We start from the raw sequence: 17084 nt of genomic DNA on the forward strand, positions 1-17084 counted from the left end.
TTTCATAAGGTCTATTAAATAATATATCCAGTAATTTCCTATTTTTATATTAACACATTATTGACCAGGGGATTTTTGCAAAAACTAACACCTGTGGCTGGTGATTTGTTATGTAGGTGAATATTGAAACATCTCTGGTCAGTAACATTCAGGTAACAAAAGATGTATCAATGCATCTCTGGTCAATAATGAGTTAAAAGTTTATTAAATTGTCATTTTTTAAAAGATGTCCAACCATGAAAACATGCCAAATCCAAGTTATGGCTTCATATTTCAGAGAGGTAGAACACCGTCATTTTGGCTGAGTCATAACTGCATCAGCATTTTTGTATTCCCTTAATCAAAAAGTTAGCCTTTGATTTAGACTGCCAGGAAGTTGTTGGCTAAGGTTGCAGGATTTCACAGCTGTTGCTGTCAGAGATGAGTCCATGAAATAAAAGGGCCTCATGAGAAAAACAAAGTATTTCAACAGAAAGGACTTAATACAGGAAATTTGCTACATAGAAATCAGAGGGCTAGAAAAATGAAACACCGGGGTAATAATTTTAGGAAGCAGCTATCATGTCCTAGGAGAGATCTCCAGACCTAAGAACTCAGAGGAGAAGCTGTAAAGAGTCAGTGCTCAGACCTCCAAGGAGAGGTCCCTGCCCAGTTGCTGGTCGTATTTGTGAGGGAGCAGGATGGGCTGGTTCTCCATTTGCTAACAGAAGTTGGGAGCTTTCGTCACCTCTCACTGCTGAGGCGATGCTGCAGGAGCAGCAGAAACCAGGTAGACCACTGGCTCTGACTCCCACCTTCAGTGTCCCTCCAGTGCCTGCTACTGGCAGAACCTAACAAAGGGCCAGCAGGCCAAGGGTACTTTGAAACGTGATTTGCAGAAACCCAGCCACTGCATCACAGATGAGAGTATAAACAGAAAAGTGGATGGGGGCTGAGGTACTGCAGATAAACAACCAGCCCGTCTCTTACACAGTATATCTGGACTCTACACACACAGCAGGCTCCAAGTTTTGGTTTCTGGATGTCCTTCTAGTATCTTCCAGGTTTGATTGGTTCTTTCTTCCTTAGTAATTTAATAATCTAGTAATCTCCTTCCTTAGCTTTATTTCCTTCCTTCCTCCTTCTATGCCTCTTCTCTCTCATTTTCATCTTCTCTCTTTCTTTGTTCTTTCCCTGCTGGTTTATAAATGTTAGGATGTGGCTTTATAAAAAAAGAAAATCATCCCTCAAAGGAAAATTGAGTTGTGTGAATTGTCAGTAGATATTAACCCCTTGCCTTTTCATTAACCCCTTATCGGTGGCATCATTTGCAAATATTTTTTCCCAATCTGTAGGTTGTCTTTTCATTTTGTTGATGATTTCTTTTGCTGTGCAAAAGTTTCTAAGTTTGATTAGGTCCCATTTGTTTATTTTTGCTTTTATTTCTTTTGCCTTGAGAGACTGATCTAAGAAAACATTGCTACCATTTATGTCTGAGAATGTCTTGCATATTTCTGTTCTAGGAGTTTTATGGTGTCATGTCTTATACTAGGTCTTTAAACCATTTTGAGTTTATTTTTGTATATGATGTGTGGGAGTATTCTAATTTTATTGATTCTCATGTAGCTGTCCAGCTTTCCCAGCACCACTTGCTGGAGAGACTGTCTTCTCCATTAACCACAGGTGATAAAGGCCTGTGTTTTAATACTGCATTTTTTCTTCTTCAACATGAAAAGGAGTAGTTATGTTTTATTGTGCTATGTTTAAGTAAAACTACACAATTTGGGTCGTCTAAAGTAACACGGCATATTATAGAGTATTTAAATTACTATGTGGATGTGACAGATTCAATTATTCTTGAACTCTTTTGAGAAAGCCATCCTTAGCAATGATTCACAGGAGTAAACAAAAAATTAACTGGAAAATGAGACAATGTTTCCAATTAGATACCATGGGATGGAATGAACTGTGATACCGAAATATGGAAAAAATAACCTGCTTCCCGTTTAGAGTTTCAGTGTATTCTCTTAAGATACAGTTATTCTAAATATGACCTAAATGAAGAACTAAGTACCACCTAACATCAGAACTATTTTTATAGCTATGTCATTTAAGCCAGTGGTTTCAGACTCTCTTTTCTACTGTAAAACCATTACACAAAGTCACTAATTAAGTAGAAAGGCAGAGTTAAGAGCCCCTTCCTCTCCCTTTTAATTTTCATCTAGGGGAATATCAGTGTGCACAAAAGGGCCAAAAGACCCTCGCCCTTCAGGGCCAAGGCCCCTGAAGAAAGAAAGAAAAAGAAGCAAAGAAAGACAATTTGGCTTACTTCACTCTGTATAATGGGCTCCAGTTTCATCCATCTCATTAGAACTGCTTCAAATGAATTCTTTTTAATGGCTGAGTAATATTCCATGGTGTATATGTACCACAGCTTCCTTATCCATTCATCTGCTGATGGGCATCTAGGTTGCTTCCATGTCCTGGCTATTATAAACAGTGCTGCGGTGAACACTGGGGTGCACGTGTCTCTTTCAGATCTGGTTTTCTCGGTGTGTATGCCCAGAAGTGGGATTGCTGGGTCATATGGCAGTTCTATTTCCAGTTTTTTAAGAAATCTCCACACTGTTCTCTATAGCGGCTGTACTAGTTTGGTGGGATGTTTCGAGAGAACGGCATCGAAACATGCATATTATCTAGGGTGAAACAGATCACCAGCCCAGGTTGGATGCATGAGACAAGTGCTCGGGCCTGGTGCACTGGGAAGACCCAGAGGGATCAGGTGGAGAGGGAGGTGGGAGGGGGGGATCGGGATGGGGAATACATGTAAATCCATGGCTGATTCATGTCAATGTATGGCAAAAACCACTACAATATTGTAAAGTAATTAGCCTCCAATGAATAAAAATAAATGGAAAAAAAGAAAAAAAGAAAGACAATTTGTGAAAACAGATTCAAATGCTCTGCAGTTCAGATTGGGCTACCCACCCGGGTAATGTGTGGGCTGTGAGCATTAGAATTTGAAGCTCGATTTCTTACTTGCTTCTTTAGCCTTATTCAAAGAAAAAATTGGATTTCTAGAGATTTCTTCTGTGCAGAGCAATTCTGTTAATGCTGCTATGTAGCCGCTCCTTTTGCCAGTCTTTCACTCTGAGAGTAATAAACTACAAAGTTAAGCTGAAGAAGCATCTTACCCTCTCAGACTAGGGATTCTGCCCCTCTTAGCAGCTAACAATCCAGGACCCTATCAACTAAAAAGAAAACACAACCATGACATTGAGAGATATGTTTTATGTGGCGAACAGCCTGAGTGAGGACTTCAAGCCCAGGACACAGCATCTTAGATAATGCTGAGAAATGGTTCTGAAGAGTCAAGAGAGGAAGCCAGGGTACATATGAGTTTTTGCAACAAAAGACCAGGTAGTCAGAACAACAAAAGGTTACTTTTCAAGAAAACCAGGTGTCTCAAGTTAGTGAATTTAGGGCTTTCCTATTTATGGGAAGATGCAAAGTCTGGGCTCACTGAAATGCTTCGTTTGATATGCATCTTAGCTGTCTGGGGCCAGGGTCTTGTCTTTTTCTCCTCCTGAGTCTCCTCAGGGTGTGCTGCTGGGAGAGGCTGCAGCGTTCTCTTTCCATCCTGAGTTCCTTCGGGGCTTAGTGTCAGGGCAGCTCTAATGTGGTGGGCTTGATGGTTGCAACATCCTCTGTTTAGTGATACTACAGGCAATTGTTTAGTTCACAACCCTAATGAAACTCTGGAGAAATTTACTTTTTTCCCAAATATTGTTCATATTCTATCAAACCAACTTGACAATTAATTTGCTGTCAGGTCACTGCCATCTGGTTTGTCTGACATTAACCTGCTTTTTAGATAAATTGAGTTTGATTTTCTTGAACCAGGAAATTTCCCAACTCTGTGTATCTGTATAAATAACCTTCAAAGCTCAGAGTTTGAGCTAAAAGACTGACTAATGATAACTACCCCAAATGCCTTTGGCAGAATTTTAAAATATCACACACTGCTGAAAACTTTCATTTTTCTTCCTTTCCTATAATGTTATAATAAAAGGTCAGGTTAGGCCTTTGTCTGCCTAGTAGAACAAGGCAGTCAAACCATTAAAACACCAGCCAGGTCTACCACCCAAATAGATTTTCTCTACTCTTCTCCTCCTGTTGCTTTACAAAATATTGTCTGAGTTATAATACTTTATTGCAAAACACTGTATACTATGGGTTTTATTTTTTTCTGCTGATTAACAGGTCTTGGATTCAGGGAAACTGGAAGAATATGATAAGCCACATGTTTTGCTGCTCAATAAAAACAGCGTATTTTACAAGATGGTACAACAACTGGGCGAGGCCGAGGCTGTTGCTCTCACTGAAATAGCAAAACGGGTAAGCCTGCTGCAGAGAGTTCTAATTAAAGTTCATCTCCAGGGTTCACTCTTAACACTGCCGCTGCTGCTGCTATGTCGCTTCAGTCATGTCCGACTCTGTGCGACCCCACAGACGGCAGCCCACCAGGCTCCGCCGTCCCTGGGATTCTCTAGGCAAGAACACTGGAGTGGGTTGCCATTTCTTTCTCCAATGCATGAAAGTGAAAAGTGAAACTGAAGTTGCTCAGTCGTGTCCAACTCTTAGCGACCCTGTGGACTGCAGCCTACCAGGCTCCTCTGTCCATGGGATTTTCCAGGCAAGAGTACTGGAGTGGGTTGCCATTGCCTTCTCTTAACACTAGGGGTCTGGTAACAAGCACTCTGTGCCCTTTTCAATTAGAAGCTTCCAGAAACTAAGCTTCATGACTGGGTCTTAATAACACGTGGCAGGTGGAAGGCAGATCTGCTCAGAATATGCAGCAGTGGTGGGGTGGGGTCAGGATGTGTGTGCAGTGAGAGATGGCAGATTGGACTTCCCACACAGTTGGACTCTGGGTTCAGATTCTCATGGAACACAAAACACTCTCATTTTGCAGAACCTTTACATTTCATTCTGATTGGTGCTCAGCATGTTTGTAATACAAGTGCTATCAAGGGACATCCAGCAAATTTGAGCGTTTAAGGAAAAATTTTTGGAATATTTTGGATCTAAGAAGATCTACCAGGGAAAAGTATAGGTCTCTTCTGTTTTCTAATCTGTAAAGAAAATACCTACCTGATACTGTCACTTTCTCCCTAATTCCCTGTTGTTTAGACTTAGATCCAGTTACCCCCCCGCCATGCTTCCTCTACCTTCTAGAAGATGAAATTGTCATCAGAACAAATCAAGAACTCACAATACCTAACTCCATAGTCAGAATGGTGCTTGAAGGTTTACAAAGCACTTTCTCACAGATGAGGTGTGTGAAGCATTAAGCAGTGTACAGAGTGTGAGAAGGGTTCTCAATGGATAACATTCAGGTCACGTGGCGTCTTCCTAACAATGGTCAGGTCCTACAAATGTGGTAACTGAGGTTTGGTTAAGGGACTTAATCAATGTCATGTAGCTTCCTGTAACTCTTTCTGGAACAAGGTGGGAGTGGGGTTGATGGAGGGAGGGAAGGTCTGGTGTTCTTGCCCCTTGAGATGCATGGCTCAGGGTGGAATGAAGCTTCCCATTGAAACTTTATCTCTGGACATTAAATCATGGGTCATATTTCCTTCTTTATACTTTTCTGCACTTCCCAGATTTTCACTTGTATGTAGAATAAAATTACTTGTGCAATATTTAAAATATCACGTAAAGAAAACATGCCCCAGTATATAAGTACTTCTTTATGAAAAGTTTATCTGAAATATACCTTAAATTCCATCTGTCCCTGTTTCATCTCATTCTTCCTCCTCAGAAATGAAGAAATGAAAAGCTGTACCTTTCACTGTTCAAAGGGTAGGAAATTGCACAGGGTCACAGAACTGGGTGAATAGTTGACAGAGTCATTCAAATTTAGGTTCAGGGATGACAGTCTGTGTTCTGAACTTTTCAAAGTACTTATATTGTATGCAGATATAGAGTAGCTGCACTTGGAGCCCTATATATATTGTTTATGCCTGAAAATCAGAGTGCTTTCAACCACTCTAGTGTGTCTCCCAGTCAAACCTTACTTCCGAAGATTTGATAGTCATTTGTGATTCCCCATAAAACCTAGTCACAGAACAGCCAGGAATCTCCCAAACCCTTTTGGTCTTTTGAGCTTAGGTATTTCACATCAAAGAAAAGTGTCCCCACCTATGTGTCAAAGTCTTCATTTAAAAACCGTTATCACTGTATACTATCAAGACATTGAGTAATGGGAAATTGATCACAGAATTTTGGATAGGTCCAGATAAGATAATAGGATTCAACACCCTCATTTTACAGGTGAGGTAACTAAGATACCTTAGAGATGGCCCTATGTACTAATATATAAGTGGTGTTAAACTAATTTGCAGCAGATACAGAATTAGAAATCTTTTCTTTCAATGAATTTTTTAAATCAAGTGTAACATTCATGCAGAAGTAAACACAGGTCATAGAACTATAAATCTTGTATTCCTGGTCTAGTAATCCTGCACCTACTCTAACAATGGTAAGTTACATTTGTGTGCAGTTCAGTTCAGTCGCTCTGTCACATCCGACTCTTTGCGACCCTATGAATCACAGCACTCCAGGCCTCCCTGTCTATCACCAGCTTCTGAAGTTTACCCAAACTCATGTCCATCGAGTCAGTCATGCCATCCAGCCATCTCATCCTCTGTCGTCCCCTTCTCCTCCTGCCCCCAATCCCTCCCAGCATCAGGGTCTTTTCCAATGAGTCAACTCTTCACATGAGGTGGCCAAAGTATTGGAGTTTCAGCTTCAGCATCAGTCCTTCCAATGAACACCCAGGACTGATCTCCTTTAGGATGGACTGGTTGGATCTCCTTGCAGTCCAAGGGACTCTCAAGAGTCTTCTCCAACACCATAGTTCAAAAGCATCAATTCTTCAGTGCTCAGCTTTCTTCACAGTCCAACTCTCACATCCATACATGACCACTGGAAAAACCGTAGTCTTGACTAGACGGACCTTTGTTGGCAAAGTAATGTCTCTGCTTTTTAATATGTTAGTTCTTTATAATTTATTTTACATTGTTCTCACATATATGATTTCACTTAGTCTCATGATGGTCCATTTTTATCCATGTCATAGATGAGGAGATTGGGTCCAGGGCTCACCCAAGGTCACAGACCTGGTCCAGGGAGCACAGAGGGGCAATTACTGGGGGAGGCTGAGGGCTGCCCTAGATACTGCATTCTGTGTCGAGTCTGAGAACATTGTGCTCCTTCTGTCACATGGTAGCCAAGGCTGGACTATCACCCAGGTTCATAGGGTGGCAGAACATCACTGTTGGATTTCAGTCCTGCCACTGGCTCAGGTTACCCCTATGGAAAGACATAACAAAATACTTATCCTGATTCCCATCCCAGTTGAGTATCTTCTTGACATTATTTCTGCATGTGCTCAATCCCCTTAAGAGAACAAGCTGTCAGACTGTCAACTTTTTAAAAATTTTGTTTACTTACGTTTGGCTGCATTGTGTCTCTGTTGCTGTGCGCAGGCATTCTCTAGTTGTGGCAAGTGTGACTTATGGGCTTCTTCAGGGTGCTTGGGGTTCTCATTGTGGTGGCTTCTCTTGTTGCAGAGCACAGCCTCCAGGGTGCTCGGGCTTCAGTAGTTGTGGCACACAGCCTCAGTAGTTGTGGCACATGGGCCCAGTTTTTTCATGGCATGTGGGATCTTCCTGGACCAAGGATCGAACCTGTGTCCCTTTGCTTTGGCAGGTGAATTCTTACCACTAGACCACTGGGGAAACACACTGCCTTAGAGAGGAGGACTTTAAAACTTCTAAACATGTTGTTTTTGTCTTTTTTCTCCTCAGGTGTACTTCAAAAGAAAATAGCCAGATAGCACTCACAGTGACAAGGTGATTATGAAGGCTTTCAATGGACAGTCCTCAGACTTAATTTCAGAGTTAGCACTGCAATTCTACCATAAGGTTACGTCTGTTCTGAAGGCATTTATCCAATAGTTTTTGCACTGCATGAGCTATATTATATTTTCCTTATACCAGCAATAAATATTTACAGATACAAAATCTTAATTTGATTCCAAGCTCTTGCAAAAGGATTTTTATTTGTATATGATACTATTTTTTTTTCTTATCCAAATCAGAGATGTAGGCCACCAGTAAAAGCTGTCTACCAGGTTTTGTGCCTTGAGAGGCTCCAGAGCCAGAGCTCATTCTCTAAGGTACAAATTGAAGTCATCACAGATGTTTTTTTGCTTCTATCCAAATTACATACTGCTGTCCAATTATATTAGACAGGATTCTATTTATTTGAAGACTATGTCAAGTTGCCTTTTTGTCTCACCACTTCTTTTAACAGAACTGGGTTCCATTATTCTACACAAAGACTTCTGGTTAAAACAGTACAGAGAAAATGGGAAAAACAAAAAATATAGATTAGTTTAAGTGACATTATATGAGAGCAGGGCATCCTTCCTCAAGAAAAAAAAAAATACAGAAGGACAACATTATATATTTTAAAAGAGAAGGGAGAGAAAATATACTTTTTGAAAATAGGAGCCCTTCTAGGTGATTTGGTAAATAAGAAAAGATGTATGATCAATTATCTTCTAGATTGAGGATTTGTTTTTACATTTTTTATCATAAAATATATACAACAAAATTTGCCACATAACTGTTTTTAAAGATACAATTGTAGTGGCACTAATCATATTCAGTATGCTGTGCAACCATCAATGTCTGGTTAATTTCTGGTAATTATTTTAGGACTATTCAGTTTGTTATTTCTACGGAATCAATTTTGGTTAAGTTTCATTTCTCTAGGAGTGAATCTGTTTCTGTGAATTTTAAGTTTAATTAGCATAAGGTTATTTGCAATATCTTATATGTTTAATTTCTGCAGCATTATAAGTGTGGCTTAATGCTTTTTAATTTTCTTTGAGTCTTCTTTTTATGAATAGTCTTACATGACTTTTTCCTATTTTCAAAGAATCAGTTTTTTTGGCTTGATTGAATCTCTCTGGTTTTTTTGTTTTCTAGTTCATATTCTTTCTTTCCTTCCACATTTGAGATTTTTTCCTCTAATTTCTTAAATTGGAAACATTAATTTTTAACTTACCTCTTTTTATAGTTACATAAAGCCTGTTTTGTTTTTTTTTCCCCCTAAGTCCCACTTTAGCCACAGCCTACAAGTTTTGGTACTTAGCACTGATCAATAACCATAGCATTATGTATTTCTGATTTCTAATTTGATTCATTAATTATATCTTTTAAACATGAGTTATTAATAAGTGTAAAGTTCTCTAAATTTAAATGCTAATGGATTTTTTTCTGTTAGATTGAACCATGTGTATGTAACTGCTAACATTCAACCTTTTTTTAACCTATAAAATGGAACTTTCATAGGGTTCAACATGATAGTTTTATTTTATTATTAATGTATAACTTTCATTTGGGTCAGACAACTTTAGATTGAGGATTTTAAACCAACGGTAACCAACCACATTCACAAGTCCTTGTTTCCACCATTTTATTTGGCAATTTAAAAATGTTATATATGTAAACAGTAATGTTCAAATAAAAATCCTCCCCAAGTACTGGAATGTTTTTTGATACCTTGTGCAGGTTGGTTCTCTGAGATGCAGACTTGGATGCTGCTCAGTGTTGGGGTGTTTATTAGGGGTACCCCTGGCATCAACACTTGTGGAATGAAGAGGGAAGAAATGGGATAGGAATACAGACGGAAAAAGTCAAGCTGGAATACTGGCCAAGCAACCCTACCTGACCCTGTGGGGGCTCTGGAGAGAAGATGGCCCTTCAAGGTTATCCTGACATGTCCACTGGCCAGGGCTTTATACCTCTACCTGGACAGGACATTGTATAGAGGCTGCCTTCAGAAAAACTGGTGACTGAAGACTGCCCACTGGTAGCACTTCCAGCAACTGGACAACAAGTCCTTGAAAGGAAGTGAGGACAGCACATCTCCATGTCCCCCCACAGCATGTGTCACAGCTCCAGAGGTAGGTGATGAGGATGTGCTGTGGGGGGAACTCTTGGTAACTGACATTTAAGTCAAAATGAGGAAGTAATTCTCCTTAATGCTCTCTGGTCTAAAAAAGCCAAGGTCCATGTAGGGGAGATAGCCACAGGGTCAGCTCAGTTGTAGCCACCTTAAGGTCAATCCTCATTTTAGGTAACTCATATTTCTGTTATATTCTAACCACCTCTCATTTATTAAACTGAACCACTTGTTTTGTGTCCGGTTTTCGCCATATTAAGATAAGTTTTAAACAAGGGGCCCTCCATTTTCCATTTTGCACTGTGTCCCGTAATTTACATAGCCTGCCCTGACTGCGAGTCTTCAGGTCTTAAAACCATGGGCTTCTAGAGACTTGGAACTATACACCCTATTCCCTTTTTAATTACATCTTACAGCACAGTGTCTGTCACATAGTAAGTGCACAATAAATGTTTGCTGAATGACTGTTGACTGAGAGCAAACCTTCGTTCTTAACTTCATAATTTTGAAATTCTAAGAGCCAGTCTGGGATAACAGAAAGCCCTGGTTTTAGACTCAGTCTCACAGGTCTGCATGCCAGTTCTTTCTCTGCCACTTAATAACAGTGTGGGTGCCCAAAGAATGTACTGTCAGAAGAGGGACAGTTGAGAGTGAAAGGAAAGCAATAAATAGCCAAGGTGTCAGGTCAATAAACTGGCACCATCCTTGACAAAATGGGTTCTGGTAAACGGTAAAGAATCTGCCTGCACTGCAGGAGACCTGGGTTCAATCTCTGGAAAGATGCCTTAGAGAAGGGCATGGAAACCCACTCCAGTATTCTCGCCTGGAGAATTCCATGGACAGAGGAACCTGGAGGGCTACAGTCCATGGGGTCACAAAGAGTCGGTCGCATATGACTGAGAGCGCTGAATCCTAACCACTAGACCACCAGGGAACACACTCGCATATGACTGAGTAACACTTTCACTTCTTTACCCTATAGCCATGTAACCTTAGTTACATGCTCGTGTAAGTATCTTAACTTCTGAATCTCAGCTTCTTCATCTGGAAAATGAATGTAGTTCCTGCCTTTGAACAGCTGCTTTGGTTGGGATAATGGACAAAAAAGTATCTAAGAAAAGAAAGGATGGAATCATTGACCTTGATGATTAATTATCAGGAGAGGAAAGCAGGATGTGTGTAGATGAAGGAGGTTTGTGGATGGTAGAAGATGTATTTGAAAAGGTCCTCATCTGATGGCCTAACCCAAACTGTTCTGTCTTCACATGTGGTTAAAAATTACACAAGCACAGAGGCAGGAACATAAGCTCTGGAGTCAGCCTTCCAGGGACAAATACTGGCTCCACTGGGCACTGATTGGGTTTAGATACAAGTTCTGCTACCTGTTAATAGTGGGCTCTCAAGGTTGGGAAGCCCACTGTGCCTCAGTTTCTTTTAAAAGTAGAGGTAAGGATAATCTGTTTCTCAGAAATGGAAAGTGTTAGTTGCTCAGTCGTGTTTGACTCTTTGTGATGCCATGGACTATACTCTGTCCATAGGATTCTCCAGGCCAGAATACTGGAGTGGATAGTTATTCCCTTCTCCGGGGGCGGTGAACCTGGGTCTCCTGAATTGCAGGCAGATTCTTTACCATTCTAAGCCACCAGAGGGCTGTTGCAAAGATTATATATGACAGTAACAATCACAATATAGTCTGTGGGATAGTGCCAGTCCATAAGCTGTTTGTAACTGTGTTAAAAATAAGTATAGGAATTTCAAGAAAGTTAGAAACTCACAGCTATTCGCTATTTAAATGACATCTACACTCAGGATGGGTGGGATCCTGAACAAGCCAGAGACCAGTGTGAGCATCACACTTGCATGGGAGGCACACATGGCTGAGCTGCTCATTAGCCGTGAGCAGCTTTGCGTAGCACAGTGGGATCATTGGTTAGTTTGCAGTGGGCTGAAAATTTAAATAAAACTGATTCTTAACTCCAGAAAATTGGGAAGCACTGCTTAGAACAATACTGGATATGTGATTAGCTCTCAACACATCCCTTTTATTATAATAATATAATCTATATTATTATTATTATAGATTATTATAGATTATATTATTATAATAATATTTATATATACTAATATTACTATATTAATTATATATAATTATAATATATAATGCTGCTAAGTCACGTCAGTCGTATCCGACTCTGTGCGACCCCATAGACGGCAGCCCACCAGGCTCCCCGTCCCTGGGATTCTCCAGGCAAGAACACTGGAGTGGGTTGCCATTTCCTTCTCCAATGCATGAAAGTGAAAAGTGGAAGTGAAGTCGCTCAGTCGTGTCTGACTCTTCACAACCCCGTGGACTGTAGCCTACCAGGCTCCTCCATCCATGGGATTTCCCAGGCAAGAGTGCTGGAGTGGAGTGCCATTGCCTTCTCCGATAATATATAATAGATATATATAATTATGTGATATTTATTATAATCATCAGTTCAGTTCAATTCAGTTGCTCAGTCCTGTCTGACTCTTTGCAGCCCCATGAATCGCAGCATGCCAGGCCTCCCTGTCCATCACCAACTCCCGGAGTTTACTCAAACTCATGTGCATTGAGTCGGTGATGCCATCCAGCCATCTCATCCTCTGTCGTCCCCTTCTCCTCCTGCCCCCAATCCCTCCCAGCATCAGCGTCTTTTCCAATGAGTCAACTCTTTGCATGAGGTGGCCAAAGTATTGGAGTTTCAGCTTCAGTATCGTCCTTCTAATGAGGCTATGGTTTTTCCAGTGGTCATGTATGGATGTGAGAGTTGGACTGTGAAGAAAGCTGAGCACCAAAAAATTGATGCTCTTGAACTGTGGTGTTGGAGAAGACTCTTGAGAGTCTCTTGGACTGCAAGGAGATCCAACCAGTCTATCCTAAAAGAGATCAGTCCAGGGTGTTCATTGGAAGGACTGAAGCTGAAACTCCAGTACTTTGTCCACTTGATATGCAGAGCTGACTCATTGGAAAAGACCCTGATGCTGGGAGGGATTGCAGGCAGGAGGAGAAGGGGGCAACAGAGGATGAGATGGCTGGATGGCATCACCGACTTCATGGGCATGAGTTTGAGTAAACTCCAGGAGTTGGTGATGGACAGGGAGGCCTGGCGTGCTGCGATTCACGGGGTCGCAAAGAGTCGGACACAACTGAGCAACTGAACTGAATGCACACCCAGGGCTGAACTCCTTTAGGATGGACTGGTTGGATCTCCTGGCAGTCCAAGGGACTCTCAAGAGTCTTCACCAACACCACAGTTCAAAAGCATCAATTCTTCGGCACTCAGCTTTTTTCACAGTCCAACTCTCACATCCATACATGACCACTGGAAAAACCACAGCCTTGACTAGATGGACCTTTGTTGGCAAAGTAATGTCTCTGCTTTTTAATGTGCTATCTAGGCTGGTCATAACTTTCCTTCCAAGGAGTAAGTCTTTTAATTTCATGGCTGCAGTCACCATCTGCAGTAATTTTGGAGCCCATTTTATATATATAAATATACATTAATCTTTAAATACGTATTATAATATATACAATAATAAATATTACATATATTTATAAATTATATACTAATATATAATTATTATATATTATATAAATTATTTAAAATTTACTTAAAATTTTATTTAAAATATATATAATATATAAAAATAGTTATAAATATATAATTATATATAAACTATATATTTATATTATATAATTATATAATATAGATTATAATATATATTATTATATTAATATTAATCTAAAAGTAAAGTATAAAGGCTTTCCACTATACATTGGAAATATTTTAATAGCATAAAAAATAAATTCCTGCTCAAGAGATTTTTATTTTCCCCTAAAGTCTAACAATAGTACTGTGCATATGCTTACATCTATTCTATTCTCGAATGAACAGTATGATCTTTACATTGAAGAAGGTACCTGGGAACACATCAGATCACTTTAGAAACTCTTCAGAAAACATAAGGTTTTCTGTATAAGCTGCTGATTTTCCTTTAAAAACTGAAGGACTAGGGAATTGATGAGCTTTTGATTTTTAAATCTAATGTCCTAAGGAAATTTACCTCATTTTTTTCAAACATTATAACAGCAGTGTATGCTTCGAAAACCCGAGAGAAATGTATGCTAGTTTGAATTTGAATTAAAAAAAAATTAATAGAAGGAATACCATACCCTATGAAACCTCCATACTATATTCCACACTCATCTAATTTGCCCTGGGAGTCAAATTGGGGTTGTATGTTTTCTCAAGAACCAGGATCAAGGTTTAGATACCCTAATAATATTTTATACTAAGCTTACCTTGGACGGTTTTGATGAAATTCATTCTTCTCAATCAGTAACCATGCTCATAAAACTATCGAACTCACAATTATCCATTCCAATAAATGGAAGCTTTGGGTACTCCAAACCAGTGTTTGATCCAAAAGCTAATCATACTTAATTTTACATGAAAAACATTTTTAAAATTAAATTTTGCAGACTATGTAGACAGAAATTATATCACACTTGAAATGGTATAAGGGACAGTCAGCAAAAGACTGAGGATTTTAAAACTTCATATAACAAAATTTTTAAATCTATGAGTTTATACTGATTATAATTAAATATAAAATAGGAAGGGCAAGATCCTTCTTGCAGTAGAATGCCAACTAACAAATGGAGAAAAGTGGACAAAAAGCATACCATATGGCAATAATAATTGTCACAAGTAACTCACAAAATTCAATATTGGCTGATAAATGAATATCGAGTGAGTATTTGGAAGGTGAGGGGAGATGGAATTTTGCATAGACTGAAAGTATCTTTCCAGATTAATTAGTTCATAAGGGAGGAATTGTATGTTTAAAGGGGAAAAACCTGGTAGGCAGAATCCTAACCAAGTGACCAGAATTAACTTGACCAGTAATGGATCGACTGACACCCTTGCCTCTTGATGTATGAGATAGTGACTATCATTTCTATGGTATTCTTTCCCTTGCTTCCAAAAGAAGGAAATGAGTATAGCCTGAATCAAATTAACAGACAACACATTTGAAGACATTGTACAAAAAAGCTGGCCTGTGCTCTTTAAAAATATCAAAGACAAAGGTTAAGACAAGTTTTAGTTTTGTATCATTTACACTGCTCCCTGCAAGCTGCAGAGGTCTGGTCTAGTTTGGGGTGAAAACACAGAAATATGCACAGCCTCTCCAGAGAGCATGTGGAGTTGAGGTGCCTCCTGCTAACAAAATTACTTTTCACAGAGGCAGCCTACGGCCTTAGGTGATTTCTTTTGATGGATATAATAATAATACCAAATGCAGACTCACCTGTGAGCCATTCATTCCACTGTTGTTAGAGGGAGGGGCCCCTGTGGGATCACCTGTGTTTTGAGAGGAGGTTCTGCCAATAGTGGAGCTGCAGTGAGGAGTGGGTGCCTGGGGCCTCCAGGGGCAGTGGGAACACAAACCACTGCTCATCAGAGGCTCTGTAGACTCCTCCAAAGTATGTGTTCTGGTATAAGTTCATTTTCTCCAAAAGACTTATCTTTTCCTGTAATATATAGATAATTTCTACCTGGAGTTGTGCCAGTCAGGTTTATTCTGGTAGGCCTTTTCTTAATATGAAAATAGACCAACACTATTCCCTTAATTTTGTTAAAGACATGGTTTAACGGCTCTGACTCTGCACAGGTGGGCTTTGTAAGAAAGTATGGCTGCTGCTTTGATGCTACCTGTATATGTAGTAACGAATCCAACACACAAGGACACAGGAGAAGGTTAATGATTCCAGAATTCCTTTCCTCCAAGTAGGAAACCATTTTCAGAAAGTTCATCTTGACAATTGGAGATAATGCTGAGAAACAGGGATGTCTGATTTCACCTAATAGATTAACATCTCTGGTCACTTTCGGGTGGAGAGGGAGGTGGGAGCGGGGATCGGGATGGGGAATACGTGTAAATCCATGGCTGATTCATATCAATGTATGACAAAACCCAAAAATAAAATAAAATAAAATAAAGTCCTTAAAAAAAAAAAAAAAGAAAAAAAAATAAAGTTCTACTGAAATTTGCAGATTTCTTTTACTAAATATTTACAATTTTTTTCTTTCCTGTTGTTTTATAGCAAATACAATGAAAATTATAAGGGCATATTATGTTCTCCAAGTCACAAGGATTATAACAGACAATCGTTCCCTCTTAGCTCAGTCAGTAAAGAATCTGCCTGCAATGCAGGAGACCTGGGTTCGATTCCTGGGTCAGGATGATCCCCTGGGGAAGGGCATGGCAACCCACTCCAGTATTCTTGCCTGGACAATCCCATGGACAGAGGAACTTGGTAGGCTACAGTCCATGGGCTTGCAAGAGTTGGACATAACTTGGAGACTATACTACTACTACTACTACTGTTTTTTTCTTCCTTGTTTTATAGCAAATACAGAGAAAATAATAGGGGCATATTGTGTTCAAGTCACAAGGATTATAACAGACAACACTTACTGTTGCCAAGGATCCAGTAAACTAAGCTCTTTCAAACATGCTGTCCACCCCTCGCTACCCTGGAAGACGTGCCTCCCAGGCCCAGGACCACTCACGCCTGAGGAGTTGCCTGGTGCCATTGCCCTTGGGAGGATGGACTCATGCAGTAGGCCCATACAGGCTGTTAAAGTGAGTTGGGGCCATTTGGGCAGGTCATTCTGGTATCCTGGGTATCTGGAGTGTCTACATCAGTGCTTCTGGGTCTTTAAGTTGCCAGTAATCCCCCTGGGGATCTTGTGAGACTGCAGACACTTGTTGACATGCTATGGTCAGAGGGCAGGCTGGGGAGCCTGCATTTTTCACCACCATCCAGAGGATGCTAATGCTGCTTGGCCACACTCAGCCAAGTGAGCACCTGGAGGAGAGAGCTGGACAGGGGTGTCTGCTTGACTCTCAGAGGCTTTACCCCATGTATACTGGGGGGCTAAAGGGCTAGATGGGGTTCCTGTAAAGTGTGAGGCTCAGGGCAGAGGCCTCTTGCCCTGGTCTAAGGGCAGTCTGGTCCCTTCTTTGCCCAC

The 17084-nt window shown here is 40.2% G+C and overlaps 1 protein-coding gene across 1 annotated transcript in view; it reads left to right on the forward strand.

The window, feature by feature from the left end:
• Window positions 1–9587, forward strand: part of LOC122447237 (ATP-binding cassette sub-family C member 4-like) — a 118114-nt gene extending 108527 nt beyond the window's left edge. Inside the window, 2 exon segments of the mRNA XM_043477773.1 lie at window positions 4243–4377; window positions 7854–9587. Coding sequence (XP_043333708.1) covers window positions 4243–4377; window positions 7854–8003 — 285 coding nt within the window. The 3' untranslated portion in view covers window positions 8004–9587.
• Window positions 9588–17084: the final 7497 nt, after the last annotated feature.

The sequence above is a fragment of the Cervus canadensis genome, chromosome 9, assembly GCF_019320065.1.
Source record: "Cervus canadensis isolate Bull #8, Minnesota chromosome 9, ASM1932006v1, whole genome shotgun sequence".
Taxonomy (NCBI): domain Eukaryota; kingdom Metazoa; phylum Chordata; class Mammalia; order Artiodactyla; family Cervidae; genus Cervus; species Cervus canadensis.